The sequence below is a fragment of the Sorex araneus genome, chromosome 8 (genome assembly GCF_027595985.1).
Source record: "Sorex araneus isolate mSorAra2 chromosome 8, mSorAra2.pri, whole genome shotgun sequence".
Classification (NCBI taxonomy): Eukaryota; Metazoa; Chordata; class Mammalia; order Eulipotyphla; family Soricidae; genus Sorex; species Sorex araneus.
In genome coordinates this window covers 53099093-53117168 of record NC_073309.1, presented here as the reverse complement: position 1 = coordinate 53117168, position 18076 = coordinate 53099093, and the positions used below count along the sequence as shown (strand labels likewise).

Here is an 18076-nt window from a genome sequence, read left to right as displayed (position 1 = left end):
GGGCTTGCCCCATTCTTCCAGTGGGCAGAACCCAGAGACCCTGAACAGCTGCTAAGTCAGGGGCGGGGGTGGGGCGGAGGGGGAGGCGTAAAGGGTAGAGTGAGCTACATTAGCATGGGCAGTCCTGGGTTTGGCACCTGGCTCTGGATGGCCCCCCAGAACAATGACATCTGCAGCTTAAGGCCCCAGGCTTTGAGAAAGCCACTTTTCTGTCCATCTCTATGCACTGAGCTCTGGCTCTGCCGGGGCCTGAGTCAGATCTGCCAAGACCGATCACTGAGCACTGCACTGGGAATTGACCGCATGTGACACCCCCATTCTCACCCCACAAACAACAAAAACGGGAAAAAGGAGCTGGAGCGATAGCACAGTGGGTAGGGCATTTGCCTTGCATGCGGCTGACCCGGGTTCAATTCCCAGCATTCCATATGGTCCCCTGAGCACTACCAGGAGTAATTCCTGAGTGCAGAGCCAGGAGTGACCCTGTGCATCACCAGGTGTGACCCAAAAAGAAAAAAAAAAAAGAAAAACGGGAAAAAAATTCACCATCCAAACTTCACTGATCACACAGTTTGCACCTGGGCACTAACGCACCCCATGCAGTGACATAGATGACGGCAGATACCAAATCTGGACGCCTGAGACCAATTGGAACATTGTCAAGCAAATCTTCCACGATCAAAGAGGCAAACAGAGTCCCAGCAGGTCACATTAGTAGCCCGGAAAAAGAATGATTTGCAAACAAAATCATTCCACGCAATAAAGCACCACTATTTTTCTGATTATCCTATTGTATGGCCAGGCACGCAGCTGATCAGGCATCACATCGTACGGCAGAAACAGAATGTGTCTTTCTGAAACCAGAGACACATCAGCGCTATGCCAACTGCTGCTCTTGTCCATGAAAGAGTTCACACAAACTTCTGAAAAGAGCAAACGATAGCAAGAGCACAGCAGGGAGGGCGCTGGCCTTGCACATGGCAGTCCCTGGTTCAATCCCCAGCATCCCACGTGGTCCTCCAAGCACTGCCAGGATAATTCTGGAGTGCAGAGCCAAAAGTAACCCCTGAACATTGGTGGATGAGGCCCCAAAACAACAAAAGATCCCCAAGAGATTGGTGGAAAGGGGGAGGCGCTGGCAGCAAACATGAAGTGATTGTGGGATATCTCACCCACTGTTGCCTGACCCCTCTAAGCAGAGCGGGCCAGGAGCCAAGGTTGGGGTCAAGACACACTTCCAATGTCCTTCTGAGGGCCGGCATGTTTGCAGTGTCACCCCATCCTCAACTGTGCCCCAGGCTGTTCCCCTCCGCTGGCACCCAGGGGAGACTCACAGATGATCTCGTCATACAGGAAGCCCAGTATGCGCAGGGAATCCAGCGTCTCGTGGAAGAGCTCGCGCTCCTGGCCCGGCATGCACGAAGGCCCATTGGTGAGGAAGCGGTAGTTGGAGTAGGGCTCCACGAGCAGTTCACCTGCGGGCGGGCAGGCAGGGTGAGTCAGTCCCGCTGGGAGGTGCTGGGGCTCCCCAAGGGGACTCCCAGGCTCCACTGTCCCCGAAGGCAGAGGTGGGGGCTTAGCAAACCTCCCACTCCTCATCCCACTCCTACAGAGGCAGGAAAGGCCCAGAGCGGGCAACAGGGCACAGGGGTCCCCGCGTGCAGGAGGCTGGGGGCAGCGAGGGGCCCCCAGGAGCGGGCGCCTCCCTCTCCGGGGTGGAAGGAGCCAGATAGAGAAGCGGGGGGCGAGACCGTCCGGCAGGAGCAGAAGCAGGAGGCAGGAGGCGTCTCAGGCACGAGGGTGGCAGCAGGGCCACAAAGCCACACACACCAAGACGGTCGGGACCCCCGAGGCGGTGCGAGCCGTGACCAAGCCGGCGTGAGGGCCGAGGAGCCGCCGAAGGAAGCAGCTTTGGGAGAGAAGAGCGCGCGGAGGAGTTGCATGAGCCCACGGCAGAGGGACCCCGTTGGGTGGCAAAGAGAGGGTGGCAGGGGACAGGGAAGGGGCAGCAGGGCCCAGGAAGCCACGCCCGAATAGAGGCTAAACCACGCCCCTTAATCTGAGATAAGCCACGCCCCTGGAGCATGCTATAAGCCACGCCCCTTAAGACAGGGAGAAACCACGCCCCTATGATCCCGTGGGAAGCCACGCCCCAGACTCTGGGACAGGTCACGCCCCTGGAGTAGGGAGAAGCCACGCCCACCGGAGCCCGCAGGAAGCCACATCCCAGAGTCTGGGATAAGTCATGTCCCCTGAAGCTCCCAGCCCCACACCTACCCTTGAGCTGCTCCCCAGCGCCTTCCAGCAGTTGGTAGAAGATGTGAAAGCTGCATTCGTCCTTGGCCTGGCGAATGGCCCGAGACTTCTCCAGCAGGTCTGAGTGGAGGGGAGTCAAGGAACCACGGCTGGGGGCAGGGAGGCCCTCCCCTTCCTCTCATCGGCTTGTGCTGCCCTCTCCCCTTCGAAACTGTTCCCAGAAAGAATCCTTGGAGTCATTCCCAGCCCAGCCAGTGACTGCCACACACTGGCCTGGTGGACATGATCCCATCACGATGGTCTGTGCCTTGTTTCTCCACCTGTGCCAGGGCACGAAGCCAAGCTGCTGTGAGAGTCAGTGCCCCAACCCAGTCTGACTTGGAGTGAAGCACCACCCCCTGGCCCATGATGGAGCAATCTCCTGAGCATCACTACTCTGCCAGCCTCAGTTCCCTGGACGGGGCTGGGCCATCGGTTCCTCCCTTTGAGGCATGCTCTTAGGTTCTGGATACCCTAAGAGATGGTCAGAACACCCCACTTACCAACTTGCTCCTGCACCTGTCTGTCCCACGTGAGCCACAATACACAGGACAACCACAACAACGGAACTCGGGGAACCCGAGGGAGGGAGTAGAGGGGTGAAGATGCTTGCCTGGTTCAATCCCCAGCAACACACAGTGTCCCCTGAGCACCATCTGGAGTGAGATGGGGGAGCCCAGGAGCGGGGGATACCACAGCGGGGCAGCTTCCCCCTCCTGTTCAGAAACAGCATCATCCACAGCACAGGTGACAGTGCAGAAAAGGGAGTGTCAGAACAAGGTCTCCAGAGGGTCTCCTCACTGACCATTCCTGGCACTGCTTCTTTGGGACCTCCAGGTCATTGTGGCTGGAGGGGGATTCAGGGTGCTGAGCGCACAGACATGCACCTGAGCAGCTCATCAGAGATGTCGCTGTCAAACACCCTTCAACCAGGACCTTCCAGGGACGGAAGCACCTTCTTTTTTTCTTTTATTTTGGGGCGGGGTCAGCATGTTGGTGCTACTCTCAGTGGTAGCTGGTGGTGCCGGGGAGATTGTATGTTGCGCCAGGACTTCAAACTGGGGTCGGCTACATGCACAGCAAGAGCCTTACGCCTTTTAACGATCTTTTTGACACTAAGAGTGGATTTTGGGAGCGAAGGGAGAAAGGTCCTACCTGGCTATGTTCAGGGCTTACTTCTGGCTCTGTGCTCTGGGGCCACTCCTGGTTGGATTCAGGGATGCTGTGTGGACCAGACCCAGTCTGGCTGCATGCAGCCCAACCCGCTGGACTCTTTCAGGCCTCAGGATCGGATTCTTTCTTTTCTTTTTTTTTTGCTTTTTGGGTCACATTCCATGGGTGCTCTGGGCTGACTTTTAGCTCTGCACTCAGGAAGTACTCCTCGTGGGACTTGGGGGACTATTTGGGGTGCCGGGAACCGAGCCCCAGTCAGCCGCATGCAAGGCAAGCGCCCTGCCCGCTGTAGTGTGGCTCTGGTCCTCCAAAATGGAATTCTTCAGTACTTGCCAGGACCAGGAGAGGACTCCTCGCCCCCAACCCCCCTTGGCTTGGCTCCTAGGAGCGACAGCGACCTCCCGTCACGTGGGGGTGCTGCGTCCCGCCCCGCCCAGGACCGCGGTGCTGCTCCGGGAGCAAGAAAGGATACAGGTCTCGATGTTGGCGCCCACGATGTACCCAGCCACGTCGAAGTTGATGCGGATGAACTTGCCCTGGGCGGGAGGGACGAGGCAGGTGGTTCCAGCTGGGAACCCTCCCCACTCCCCACCTGCACCCCCACCACTGGGGGCTGAGTAGGGGCTCCTGGAGACACCCGACCCTACAGGCTCCTTGTCTTTTTCCTTTTGGGGGGCCACACCCAGCTCTGTGCTTGATGGTCACTCCTGGCCAAGACTCTGCTTTCTTCATTCTTTTTTATGTTTTGGGGCTACACCCCGCAGTGCTCAGGACTGACTCCCTGGCTCTGTGCTCAGGAATCACTTTCGACAGGGCTGGGGGAACCATATGGAATACCAGAGATTGAACCCGAGTCAGCGTGTGCAAGGCAGATCCCCTCCCCGCTGTACCATCACTCCTACTCAATTTCCTCATTCTTTACCTGATCCCCCAACTCCTGCCTCAGAACCAAGGGTCCAGACCAATAGACCTCCTCCCTCAGACCCAGGGGTCCAGGCCCCGGGTCTTCTCTTTCTGCAGACCCAGTATCCTTGCTCCCCGCAGCACCCCTGCAGGCCCCATCCCCGCACTTACGAAGCGGGATGAGTTGTCATTCTTCACAGTCTTGGCGTTGCCGAAGGCTTCTAGGATGGGGTTGGCCTGAAGCAGCTGCCGCTCCAGCTCGCCCTGCGGTGGGAGAGACCGTGAGTGTGAGAAACACGGGGCTCAGTGAAGGGTGAGGGCCTGGGGCGTCGGGGGCAGGCCGCTCGCCAGTGTCCCTGTCCTGCTGGGTCTTCTACCTTGACAGGGAAATCTCTGAGGGACACAGCTGAGCGACAAACAAGCAGCAGAGCCAAACCCCAAATGCGTGCCCTCACACCGGGTGACAGCAGGAAGGTGCCGGCACCACCCCAGGCCCACGTCTCCAGGGCCAGATGGGCTCCTCCTCACGGGGAAGAAGGCCGCAAGGCTCCACGCCACCCGCCAGCAGCGACTGGGGTCCCAAGAAGTGGAGGTCACTCTGCCCATCTGTCGCTACAGTGGACCCATGCTCATAAGCGACTTGTGAAACTGCAGCATTTTCATGAAGTGAGAATTTAGTGTTTGCCTGGAGACGGTGCCCAGAGGGGATTCAGGGGCTCAGACCCTGGCCTTGTAGGCGTGAGGCCGAGAGTTCGATCCCCAGTGCCGCCTGCATGTACTCAGCATGATGCTGGCAGCTCTGCAGCCAGTGACTGCTGTCCACCCTGCGGCCAGCTGCGTGTGCGCGCTGCAAAACTAATGAGCGTCACCCCTGGGTCAAGCGACAGAACAGTGGGCAGGACGCTTGCTTTGCTCGTGCCCAAACTGGGTTCCATCCCTGGCACCCCATAAGGTTCCCTAACCCCTGCCAGGAGAGATTCCTGAGTGCAGGGAGGGTCAGGAGTCGGCCGTGAGTACCACCAGGTGGAGCCCCCCCAAAACAGGAGGGAGTTTCCTCCCCCAGCCAGGCTGATCCACAGCGGGGGCCTCATAGTGGAGCTTCAGTCTCCATGTCAGCGCCAGGCGCACAGTAGGGTCTTAGTAAATGCTAGCCCACGTGTCCACACCTTGTCTGCGCAGCCATAAGCTGTGACACCAGGGGTCCCCAATAGCCTAGGGCTGTTCCCGGGGTGACTGCGAAATCTGACCAACATTTCAGGAGGGCCGCGCATCATCTGACAGGGCGCAGTGGGCCCAGGGCATGTGTCCGTGTCTCAGGGGAGCAAGTGTCCTGAAGGGCTGGGCAGAGCCGGCTGTGGCGCCTGAGTGGGTGGAGCACTGCTGAGGGGCGCAGGGCAAGGGCCCATGGGACACTGGACTCGCCTCCCGCAGACATGGGGGACACAAGCACTAGGTTGAGGGTGCCTCCCTGGTCCCACAAGGCAGCCGGTGGGGCTGGTCTGCCTGCCTGAGCCCCCTCCCCGCTGTGGCCTGCCCCCTCCTCCTTTCCAGCTTCCTTCCTTCCTTCCTTCCTTCCTTCCTTCCTTCCTTCCTTCCTTCCTTCCTTCCTTCCTTCCTTCCTTCCTTCCTTCCTTCCTTCCTTCCTCCTTTCCTTCCCTCCCTCCCTCCCTCCCTCCCTCCCTCCCTCCCTCCCTCCCTTCCATCCCTTCCTTCTTTGCTCCCTCCACATTTAAATGCCTCCAGGGTGTCTGGCCCTGCCCAAACAAGCAGATGACTGTGCCGGAAATGCAGAGATTGTAGACACAGTGAGACAGAAGCACGCAGAGGGGAACAGGATGCACACACGTGCACATGGATGTACACACGCACACACAGGCACATGTAAACACAGGCACGCACCCACACAGACACACTACATGCATACAGCAGGCTAACACAGAGTGGCTGAAGGGTGCTGAGGCTCGAGGGGCTGCCCGGCTACTTACATAAGACATGGCGCTGGTGGAGTTCTGAGATCACAGGACACGAGACACGGAGGAGGACACGGAGCAGGACGCAGGTACATGGAGCGTGGACAGACAGACACAGGTGAAGGGGGCGCAGGGAGGTCCCAGCTCCAGCCGTCTCCGGGCGTGCCCAGCAGCAGTGTGGAGGGTGCAGGGTGCCCATGGGCAGCGACAAGGCCAGCAAGGGCAGAGGCCGGTGCCCACGTCTGGGCCCAGTCAGCTGTGCACCCCCCAGGGGACCCAACAGTGGCATGAAGGGACACGGAGCCGCACGGGGACTTACCGGGATTCCTGGGTCCTTCCTGCCCTTGGGGGACGAAGCCACATGGGCCAGGTACTGGATCACCTTCTTGGTGTTTTCTGTCTTCCCTGCCCCGGACTCCCCGCTGCAGGGGTGGGGGGAGACGGGAAGATGTGAAGGGGTCTGCCTCTACCAGGTCACCTTGTCCCATTCCAAGCAGAGTCACAACTGGCCCAATTCCTCCAGGAAGTCCTTCTGATTACTCACGTGCAGAGAATGGACTGGTCCTCGCGATCTGTAGGGGAGGGAAGGGCGGCACGTCACCCGGGAGGGGCTCTCCAGGGGATCCCTTATGCCAGGCCCCCCTCTCCCAAGCCCTTCCCGAAAGGTAAGGAGAAGCTGTCCTCTGGATCCATGAGAACACCATCCCGCCCGCTGACTCCACCCGCTGCTGCTGTGTGACCTTGGGAAAGCAGCTGCCTCTCTGAGCCTTGATCCTCACCCAGTAAACCTCAACCCAACAGAACAGGGTTTTACCACAGGCCTCAGCTGGCGCCCTGGATGCACTGCCTGGCTGGGCCCCAGAGTGAGGGCCAGGAGCCTGGGCTCGACCCCTGGCACAAAGCAGGCAGCTGCCCCCTCGGACTTTGGTCTCGAGAACCTCTGAACTCTGAATTCAAGTTGTCTGCGGTGAGATAGTTTCGCAGGCCCACTTTCAGCAGGGGAAGCCGAGGCATGGAGTCCCAGCCAAGCTGAGCAGGGACTGGGCTCTGAATCCATATCCGGTGGCACCGACTCAGGCTGCTCTCCCTAAGGTGCTCCTGAATCCAGTTCCTTTCGCCTTGAGCTTCTGCCTCTAGCCTCTCCGACCAAGGTCCGCCAGACCGCATGCGGCTCTGCCCAGCTCTTCCCAGTCTCTTGGGCCCCTCTCTATCTCTGCGTTACCCTCATCCCGGTCCCGCCACTGGTCCTTTACCGGGACACTCTTTCCTAGTCTTGGGCATTGAGCAGAAACATCACCTCCTCCAAGAATCCTTCTCAACCCTCAGCACTCGGTTGCGCCTTAGTTCTTTTGACCAGAGTTTCTCAGAGATGGATGGTCCCGGGTGGTGGGGGCTGTGCTGGGTGGGAGGATGCTTTTTGGGACACGCCCCCCCAGGCCTGGCCGTTTATGGAATCAGCTGCAGTGGTTTTGTCTTTTTGTTTTGTTTTATAATTTTGGGGCCACACCTGGCAATGCTCAGGCCCGACTCCTGTCCCTGCACTCAGGAATCACGCCTGTAGGACCCTAGGGGATGCCGGGGATCGAATCTGGGTTGGTTAGATGCAAGACAAAATGCCTTCCCCGTTGTCCTATTACTGCAGTCAAAATAGAGATTTTATGTGAAATTGGGAAGGACAAAACTGTGTGCTGCAACTACCCTGTGAGGCGTTTTCCCTTCTTCCTTCAGGTCACAGCCCGCTGTGGCCAGGGGTGCAGGCCTGACCCCATACTCCCACAGGTAAGGCTCCAGCTCCCTAAGCTCTCTCCGGGCCAGTGTGAAGCTTTTTTAAAAAACTGGGCTGGCACCACTTTGAACAGGTCCTGCCAATTAGACCGGGGAATCTGGTCACTCTGTCAGTCTCCAGGACGTGCACTGGGGTCTGAGTCAACCCCCCTCAGGGCCTGGCTCCTGGAGGTGGTCAGGGGGAGTTTGTGGAAGGGGTTTTGTGTCCAACCCGGAGGTGATGACCGAGCTCTGCCCTCTGCCCTGTCCTACGCCTCCTGCCCTCTGCCCCCTGCCCGGCAGGTGAGCCCCCAGGCTGCCAATCACCAGCCCAGCTGTCCTGGGCCTGCTTCTATCTGATGTCTAGTTCTGTCTACATGGATCATGCTCTTGGGTCTGTGAATATCACACACCCAGTGCAAGGTGACATGCTGTTGGGGACAGGCTTGAAGTTGGTTGAGTGAATTACACCCGGTTTGGTGGCGGTTTATTTGTTCCTTTTTATAGGTGAGGACACTGAGGCTGGAGAGATAGCACATTCTAATGTTTTCTAGATGATCAACCTGGGGCGGGGGGAGGGGTGGTGGTGCCGTGTGCAGTGTGCAACCTGCGCAGCTGAACAGAGCGACCCACCATCTACGGGGCTGCTGCTCCCCGCACCCTGGCATCAGGACCCACATCCAGGCGGAAGGAATGAACACCTGAGGGATCAGCACCTCGAGAGATGCTTCTGCAGACGCCAGGCACCCCCAGATTCCTGAGTGTCGAGGAAGTGGGGAACATGGCACAGGGACAAGAGAAGTTTGGGCACCTGCCGCCCGGCCCCAAGTCCCACTCACCCTGGAGCATGCTGCGGTAGGCGCCCTCAGTCACTGCATACACGTGTGGCGGCACTTCGTGGCGCTTCTTGCCCCGGTACATCTCCACGATGGCCTCGGTATAGATGGGGAGCTGCTTGTAGGGGTTGATGACCACGCAGAAGAGGCCAGAGTAGGTCTGCAGCGGGCACAAAGAGAAGAGAAGAGTACGCCTTTGGCCCTGGACGATCACACAGGTCACGCAGTGCGCAATGTGGTCGCCCTTAAAGCATGACCACAGTGTCCTTGGGAACATTTGCTCCCGACATTTCCGGGCTGACGGCAGGCAGGAATGGCCCCACTGTGCAGCAGTGATGTACAGGTGAGGAGTCACCCTCCAAAGGGAAGCCTGCTAAGGGGTGAAGGGATAGCACAGCGGGTAGGGCGTTTGCCTTGCATGCGGCCGACCCAGGTTTGATTCCCAGCATCCCATATGGTCCCCTGAGCACCGCCAGGAGTAATTCCTGAGTGCAGAGCCAGGAGTAACCCCTGTGTATTGCCGGGTGTGACCCAAAAAAAGCCAAAAAAACAAAACAAAACAAAACAAAAACAAAGGGAAGCCTGCTAGCCTCAGCCTGCCGCCCAGCTCACACAGCATGGAATGACAAAGTGAAGCTCATCTGTGAGCTGGCAGGTTTGGGGAAGCTCGGGAGTTCAGATTCAGAACCCCAATACCCCACCAAGTTAATGGGGAGGGTAGAGTCATCTGCAGTGGGAGTGGGGGGAGGGGCGTCTCGTTCATGTTGCCTTGAATCCTACCAGGACCTGTCTAGGAGGGGCTCAAAATCCCTGCAGTCACTGAAATAGGACAATCTTTTTTTTTTGGCAGGGCAGGGTGGGGAGGTGCTATTTGGGGGGGCCATATCCGGCAGTGCTCAGGGCTTCCTCCTGGGTCTGTCTGTGCCCAGGGATCAGTCCTGGCAGTGTTCGGGGGACACTCTGGGATACCAGAGATGGAACATGGGTCAGCCTCATGCCAGGCCAGAGCCCTCTGCACTGTCCTGTCACTCAGGCCTCGAACAGGACAAGCTTGTCAGAGGTCCTGCTGCTCCACTCACTCTAGGGGCATGAAAAATAGATGGTGTGTGTGTGTGTGTGTGTGTGTGTGTGTGTGTGTGTATCCAAGTTACCAACTGCCCTGAATTCTCTCTCTCTCTCTCTCTCTCTCTCTCTCACACACACACACACACACACACACACACACACACACACTAGGGGCCTGGGATTCAGGACCTTGTATCCATACCACAGCATCAGAGGCTAGAGGATAGTCTACATCCGAGGCGTCAAACTAGAGGACAGTCTACACCCTCAATGTCAGAGACTAAAGTACGGTCTACACCTGTCGAGTCAGACTGTCAGGCTAGATGGTCTACACCCTCAGTGTCAGAGACTCTTGGGACTCCAGAGAGGCCAGAGAGCTGGAGGGGCAGTTTGTTCCCCAAAGGGCAACAAACCAGTTAGAATCTAAGGCAGCTACTTAGCTGGAGGCGCGGGGGGGGGCATGCCAGGGCTGCTGAGCCCCCAGTTTGCTCACACAGAGCAGGGTGTGTCCCCGGCTGGCTGCCCGGCTTCCCCGGTGCCAACCTTTTAACGGTGGAGGGAAGGTGGGTGGCCAGCCCAGAGCCGAACAACCGGTTTGCTGGGTATCTGCCCTCCCTTTCTGGGGGAGCTCTGCTGGGCTCCCGGAGGGCGGGGCAGCCAGACCACATTCCCTGGGAGGGTATCTCATGGCTGTGGGCACCCCGGAGGAGGAGCCCCCTCCCCACTCCCCACAGCTCACCCACCCTGACCCCCACCCCGTTGCCAAGCCTGGTTGCCAAGGCCAGGGCAGGGCTTGGGAAGGGGTAGAAGCTGGTGGACTCAGAAAAGGCTGGGGAGACTGAGTCTAAGGACCCATGCTGGGGTTCCCCCCCCCCCAAGTTCCCAACTTGAGAAGCTAAAGTCCACACGGGCATACCATGGAGCTGGGGGTGGGGGCAAGAGCTAAGTTTCAGTGCAGAGGCGGGTTATCTGCTTAGGTGGCACCTCCATGCCACTCAGAAAATGGGCTTTGAACCCCACCATGGGCCCAAGGGAACGGGGCACCTAGGTGACTGTTTGGCTTTCAACTGGCTACGGGTCCAATCCTGGGAATCACAGGATCCCCAGCACAGCTGGACGAGGCCTCTGAAGTGAATAAAGAGAAGGAATTTGGAGGTCACTGTAGTAGATTCTGAGAGCTGGGGTGGGGCGACGGGCCTTTTCGTGCCCCCGGGTGCATGCAGGACACACGGCATCCCTCTGCCTTGGCATCCGCAGGGAGGGAACCCAGTCGGAGCCTGCTGAAGAACAAGTGCCTTGGAGGCCGGGACTGGCCTTCTGGGCTCTCAACCTGCACTACCCACCAGGTGTCTCGACCTTCAGCTGCAATGGCTCAACTGGGAAATGGGCTGAGGCCCATAGGAACACCCATGCGTCCTGGGCACTGCCAGAGCTGCCAAGTTTGATCTCTGCTCGCCAGGGGCCCTGTGGCCAGCTCTGGCAGTGCCCAGAGGCAGCCCCATGGCGCAGCGCCGCCTAGGTGGCTGACACACACCGGAAATGCAGTGTAGAGGGAGCACTTTATAGGATCACCAGGCGTGTGCTGTAGAACACAGCCTGCTGGCCAGAAGGACAGGATGTAGGTTCGCTCCTCTGCCCTGCATACAGTCCCGGAGCCTGGGAGCACACGCCAGGAGGCAGCCCTGAGGCCGGGTGTGGTCCCAAAACCAAAAAGCAAAAGCACCCTGCCCAGGAGAAAGCAGGCACTCCCTCCCTGATGATTATTAACGTTAATTAACCCATGGGACAGCCCATGGGCGTTTCCAGAATCTTCCATCTCACTTCCATTAGACTGGCCACAACACCTCAGAATTTCTGCAGTAACTCTCCTCCTGTAGCAGCAGAACAGACGTGCAAAGTCGGAGGTCTGGGTTCAACCACCCAGTTCAAAGGGGTGCTGGGAAGATACGGAGTGTCTGTTAAAAGGCGGGGAGGGGGGAGGCGGGAGAACGGGAGGTAGGGAGAGGGAGGGGGAGAGAAAGAACGGGAGAGGGAGAGAAAGAAGAAGAGGGAGAGAGAGAAAGAGAGAGAGAGAGGGAGAGAGAGTGAGAGAGAGGGAGAGAGATGAAGAGGGAGAGGGAGAGAGAGGGAGAGAAAGGCGAGAGAAGAGAAGTGTCTGCCACAGTGGCAGGCTGGGGGGTGGGTGGGTAACTGGGGACACAGGTGGTGGCAGTGTGGCAGGTGGGCTGAGTGAGGGTGCTGGGATACTGTGACTGAAATCCGATCATGAGCAACTTTGTAACTGTATCTTACAATGATTCGATTTAAAAAATTAAAAAAGAAATAATCCCTTAAAAATAAGACAAACTAAAAGGCCAAAGGGAGTGCCCAGAGGAGAGCGCCCCACTGTCGCCTGACCTCTGCGGACAAGCAGGGACTGACCCGGCGGCCTCACTGCCACAGCTCCAAGTGTGTAAGAAGTCAGAGGGGAGCGACTGGGAGCCGGGGGACCCACCATGTCTGTCTGCCAAGCTGCCGGCCGCGCGGCCACCTCTGACCTCTCTAAGGCCTGCTGCTGGCCCCGTGCCCCCAAGGCTGCCAGTCTGTCCTGTTTTGAATGAAACTAATGATGTAGCTCCTTTCGGGGGAGGTAGGGTTGGAGCAATACCCAGCAGGACTCAGGGGTGATTTCTGGGCCCCAGGACTGGCCCTGGCAATGCTTTGGGGACTCTACATGGAGCTGGGGATTTGGGCCAGAGACAGGTGCAGAGTGCTGGAGAGTATTTTGTAGTTTTGTTGTTGTTTGGGGTCCACACCCAGAAGTGCGTAGGTCTTACTCCACCCAGACTGTTTGGCTTTGATCGCTCCCAGTGGGGCTCTCGGGACTCTCCAGGGTGGTGGGGAAGGAACACAGGTCAGCCGTGTGCAAGGCAAGTGCCCTTCCTGCTGTACTATCTCCAATCCCTCAGCATGGTTTTATGTTTTGGGCGTTGTCGGTTTTTGTTTTTTTGTTTTGTTTTGTTTTGTTTTTTGCTTTTTGGGTCACACCTGGCAATGCACAGGTGTTACTCCTGGCTTTGCACTCAGGAATTACTCCTGGCGGTGCTCAGGGGACCATATGGGATGCTGGGAATCGAACCCAGGTCGGCGCATGCAAGGCAAATGCCCTACCTGCTGTGCTATCGATCCAGCCCCTGTCAGTTTTTTTTTTTTTAAGTGTTTGGGCCACACTTGGTGGTGCTCAGGGCTTATTCCTGGCTCTGTGCCCAGGAATCACTTCTGGTGGTGCTCGGGGGACCATATGGGGTGCTGGGGATCAAACCCAGACTGGCTGTGTGCAAGGCAAGTGCCCGCCCTGCGGTACATCGCTCCAGCCCTGCAGTAACATTTTTTTTTTTTTTTTGCTTTTTGGGTCACACCCGGGTCACTCCTGGCTCATGCACTCAGGAATTACTCCTGGCGGTGCTCGGGGGACCATATGGGGTGCTGGGATTCGAACCCGGGTCGACCGCGTGCAAGGCAAACGCCCTACCCGCTGTGCTATCACTCCAGCCCCCATGCAGTAACATTTTAATTGTTGCATCTAGCTGGAACGATAGTACAGCAGGCAGGGCAATTGCCCTGCATGCGGCCGGCCAGGGTTCCATCCCTAGCACCCCATATGGTCCCCCAAGCACTGCTAGGAGTGATTCCTGAGCATTGCCGGGGGTGGTCCCAAAACCAAATAATAATAAAAGTAATTGTCTCCTCTCCTCTTCACTGCTTTGGGTAACAAGGGACCATGCCCTGGGGTGCTCAAGGGACCATTTATGGTGCCAGGGATTGGAACTGGGTCGCAGCCACGTGAGCAGCATGCAAGGCCTCCTTGCGCTATATTTGCTTGAAATAACTAAAACTATTTATTTCAACGTTTTATTCTTCTTATTTAGGCTTTTTTTTCTTTTGGAGGGTGGGTTTTGAGCCACATCTGGCAGTCTCAGGGCTTACTCCTGGCTCTGCGCTCAGGGATCACTCCAGACAGTTATAGCAATAAAAACCAGTGTCATCCACGTATCAGACAAGCACCTTAACCTCTGTCCCCAGCCTCCCGATCAAGCTTTCTAATATATAAAACTTGGATGACTTCTGGTACCAGAGTCATAGTACGGTGGGGGAGGGTACTTGCCTTGCGTGTGGCCAACCCAGGATCCATCCCCAGCACCCCATAGCGTCCCCTGCGCCTACCTGGAGTGACTCCTGAGTGCAGAGCAAGAATAAGCCTTAAGCATCGCTGGGTGAATTCCAAAAACAAACTAACTGACAAACACCCTACCAGGTTACTTTTATGCTGGGTATTTTGTGCTTGCTGATTTATTTTTCTCATTACCCCTGAGCTGCGGTTTAGAATGACTCTGGGACCAGCCATCTGGGTTTGAATCCCCTCTAACTCCATGGCTGTGACCTGGGCCCAAGACACTTCACATTCCTGAAGGTCACAAGAGTCTCCAGTCAGGAGCCTGCCCGTGGCCTCCAGGGCAGCGCCTGACACTTCACAAGTGCCGGATAAATATTTGCTGGTCGCCCCTTATTATTATTCGTCATTATTGTTGACATTCCTCGTCTGTCTCTCTAATCCTGTTTGCTCTCAATAGTCCTACGGCTGCCCTGGGAGAGGAAAAAGGTGCCCAAGGATGGCCACACCCGAAGAGGACCTGAGCTCAGTGGGACCAGGGTGGGGCTCAGCAGTTGGTATTTGGGGGGGGGGGGGAAATTCCCCCTGACGCGTGGAGGCTGGACTCTGAGCAGCTGTGTTGGCTGCAAAGATGAAAAATGGCCAGGGAGGCCTGAGGGCTGCAAGGTCAGGCTCACTGTGCCAACCGCACCCTGTCAACCTCAGCAAAGAGGCAGGGCCAGAGGGCCCCACCAGGTGACGGGTCGGTCACTTGCCCTAAGCATCTCCAGGGGTGACCTCAAAACAACAACAGCAAAATAGAAATGTACAGAGACCATGTTCTTCTTGAGGACTAAGTTCCACAGTTTCTGCCCATGTTACAGCTCTCTCAGTCTCAATTTCCCTGGGATGCCAGAGGCCGAGTGGTTTCAGGGGCAGCAGGAGGATGTGCAAGGCCTTCTCCAGTGAGCCCGGCCCTCTCAGCCAGGTCTAGACTCCGAGGGATGAGCCTTCCAAGTTACTGCTGCAAAGGCTCAATCCCCTTTCTCCTGCTCTCCAATGCATTTAATTTGCAGGTGCATATATATATTTTTTTACCTTTTGGGTCACACCCAGGGTTGCATAGGGGTTACTCCTGGCTCTGCACTCAGGAATTACTCCTGGCGGTGCTCAGGGGACCATATGGGATGCTGGGAATCTAACCGGCGTTGGCCGCGTGCAAGGCAAACGCCCTACCCGCTGTACTATTGCTCCAGCCCCGATGAAGAATTTTTGACATCTTTGGGCCAGAGATAGGACAGTGGGGATGGTGCTGCCTTGCACGTGGCTGACCTGGGTTGCCAGGTGTGTCTTCCAAATAAAATATATATATATATATACATATATATATATGTATTCAATAATAATGATGAAATCTTGCAACGCAGTGCAGGGAAAGTCCCCACTGTGAGACCGAGGTCTTAATCAAGGACTTGGGGAGCGTGTCTTGCACTCGGGGTGCTGCCCCCATGACTTACGTAGATGAGGCCCGAGTAGTAGCGCTCCCGGAGGTTGTGCAGCACGGACGCCTCGTTGAGGCACGTCAGCTCCGCCATGTCCTCAGCCTTGCTGAACTTGGGCGGGTTCATGCGCTGGATCTGGTCGCGGGGCAGCCTCAGCCGCCGCCCGCTCTCTGCCAGCTCCACCTCGGCCTCCTCCTCGCCCTCCTCTCGCAGTGCCGCCGCCTCGAAGCCGTGCAGCTCAGAGGGCACCCACACAAGGCGCCGCGCCGTCCACTCCACCTGCGGGGAGGTGCCCGGACCACCAGGCCCGCCGCCCAGCCCAGGGCCACGGGGTGTGAACAGGAAGGGCTGGGCGGCCTCGGGCACGGGCCCTGGCCTGGGGGGCACCTTCCTGCCAGGCACTGTCATAGTTGCAGCAGCCATGGTCTGTAGAGGGAGAGACAGGGAGGGGTGGTAAGGCGGGTAAGGTGGGTGTGAGCCCCCCCCAGGCAGCTTTCTTCCTCCCCTCCACACATCCTAGGTTGGGGGTGGGGGATGTGGTTATTTTCAACGATAGTGCTGGGAATCGAACCCAGGACCTTCCGCCTGTAAGGCCTGGACTTGACCCCTGGGTCACCTGCCCCAGAACCAAAGCCTTTGAGAATTTCTTTAAAATGAATGAGAAGGCCAGAGCGATCCGACAGCAGGGAGAGCAGCTGTCTTGCATGTGACCAACCTGGATTTGGTCCCCAGCATCCCATAGGGGCCCCAGCAGTGCCAGGAGCAGTTCCTGAGTGCAGAGCCAAGAGTAACCCCTGAGCACCACCGGGTGTGGCCCCAAAACAACAACAACAAAAAGGTTTTTTTTTTAAATGAATGAGAATCCTTGTACTCATTCCATTCATTCATCTGTTCATGCATTCATTCCGTAATGATTTCATCAGCCTGCGGCTATCTGGACCTAAAGGCTGGAAAAATACCCCTGCCTTCTTCAGTAGTTTGTGTTCCAGTCCGAGCTGCCAGCCCACGCCCAAACCTGCACCCCTCGAATGTGCAGCCCCACCTCCACATGGCTAAAGGCCCGAGAAAGGAGAACCCCACATAAGACGGGGTGCCGAGTACAAGACACACACTGCAGACACCGTTAGCTACTGGCCCTGCAGATGCTTCAGCCACACGGGCCCCATCAGAAGTGATCCCTGAGCCAGAGGCAGGAATAAGCCTTGAGCACCACCAGGTGTGGCCCCGACATAAAATAAAACCAAGACACGAACTAGAGAGACAGTTCAGGTTAACAGGCTTATGTTGCATTTGGCCCACCCTGGCATTATCCCTGGCATCCCTCATGCCCCCTCCCAAACACTGCCAGGGGTCACTCCTGAGCACAGAGCCAGGAACAGCTAGCTCCCTCCCCACTGAGCGGGGGTGTAGGGATAGAGGCAGTGAGACCCACCCTAAAAAAAAAAAAACCAAAACTCCATGGAAATTAGATCCTCTTTTGAGTGCAAAGCCTGAGCCAACACAAAGCTCGCCGTCTCTTTCCTGTCAGAGGAGATGGGCAGCCGGCAGAGTTTCATATGCCGGGCTCTTTGAAACACGGCATTAGCGTGAATGTCGCTGTTCCTGCTTCCTTTTTTCTTTTTTTAAATTTTTAATGTGGCTGCTAGGAAATTTTAAATTACACATTGGGCCTGTTTGACATTTCCATGGGCCAGCCGGTGCGCTGATCCCAGGAGACAGATAAAGCGATAAACGGGAAATTACACAGTATGCTCTGCGGAGAGAAATGCCAAAGAAAAGAAGAAAGGAGGGGGGGGCTGTAATTGGGGTGGCCAAGGGCGGCCTCTCTGATGTGGGATTTGAGTAAAGACCTGAGGGAGATGAAGGGGGTGTGTCGTGGGAATGTTGGAGGAAAAGTCTTGTAGGTTGTGAGGAAGGATGTGCAAAGGCTCCAGGGCAGCCATGGACTGGGACTGGCCCTGGCGACGGAGGCCAAGCCTTCGGGGGTCAGAGGGGATGATTAGGAACCACGGGGGCTACCCTGGGTCCTGGGCAAGGACTCTGACTCTGATATGTGTGTCCTAAGAGGGCACAAATCTGGCGTCTCTCAGCTCCTGATCTCCTGGGTCCACTCCAGGATTGCAGAATGAACCCGAACTTGGGTCTCCTTGAGCACTTGCTGTGCGTCCTGCCAGGCAGCCGTGTCCCCCCTCCGCCCATCCAGTGCCAGGCTCCACCCAGAGTGAGGTACAGACTCAGAGATGAGTCACACGGTGGGGGGGTGGGCAGCCCAGCGCTCAGAACCTTATGGCCTGACATGAGCCTGGGACGCTCCTGGGGAAGCCGGACTCCCCCCAAATAAAAGTGGGGCTCAGAAAAGCCAGGACCCACTGGTGGCAACATCAGTGCAATCCCAGCATCTACCAGGAAACAAACTTCTTTCCAATCCTGCACTGTCTA

General features: G+C 57.2%; 1 protein-coding gene across 6 annotated transcripts in view; it reads right to left on the bottom strand.

The window, feature by feature from the left end:
* MYH14 (myosin heavy chain 14) overlaps positions 1–18076 on the bottom strand; it is a 62015-nt gene that overhangs the window by 40576 nt on the left and 3363 nt on the right. For 4 of the 6 annotated variants that reach the window (XM_055145731.1, XM_004619861.2, XM_055145733.1 and 1 more), the window contains exons 2-9: positions 15653–16063; positions 8945–9101; positions 6886–6913; positions 6661–6763; positions 4543–4635; positions 3941–4004; positions 2278–2376; positions 1335–1475 (exon numbers count right to left, since the gene is read on the bottom strand). In XM_055145731.1, coding sequence (XP_055001706.1) covers positions 1335–1475; positions 2278–2376; positions 3941–4004; positions 4543–4635; positions 6661–6763; positions 6886–6913; positions 8945–9101; positions 15653–16060 — 1093 coding nt within the window. In that variant the 5' untranslated portion in view covers positions 16061–16063. Of the gene's footprint in view, positions 1–1334; positions 1476–1751; positions 1861–2277; positions 2377–3940; positions 4005–4542; positions 4636–6356; positions 6376–6660; positions 6764–6885; positions 6914–8944; positions 9102–15652; positions 16064–18076 lie in introns of those variants that run through there. The other 2 variants (XM_055145734.1, XM_055145735.1) reach the window with 2 other exon arrangements.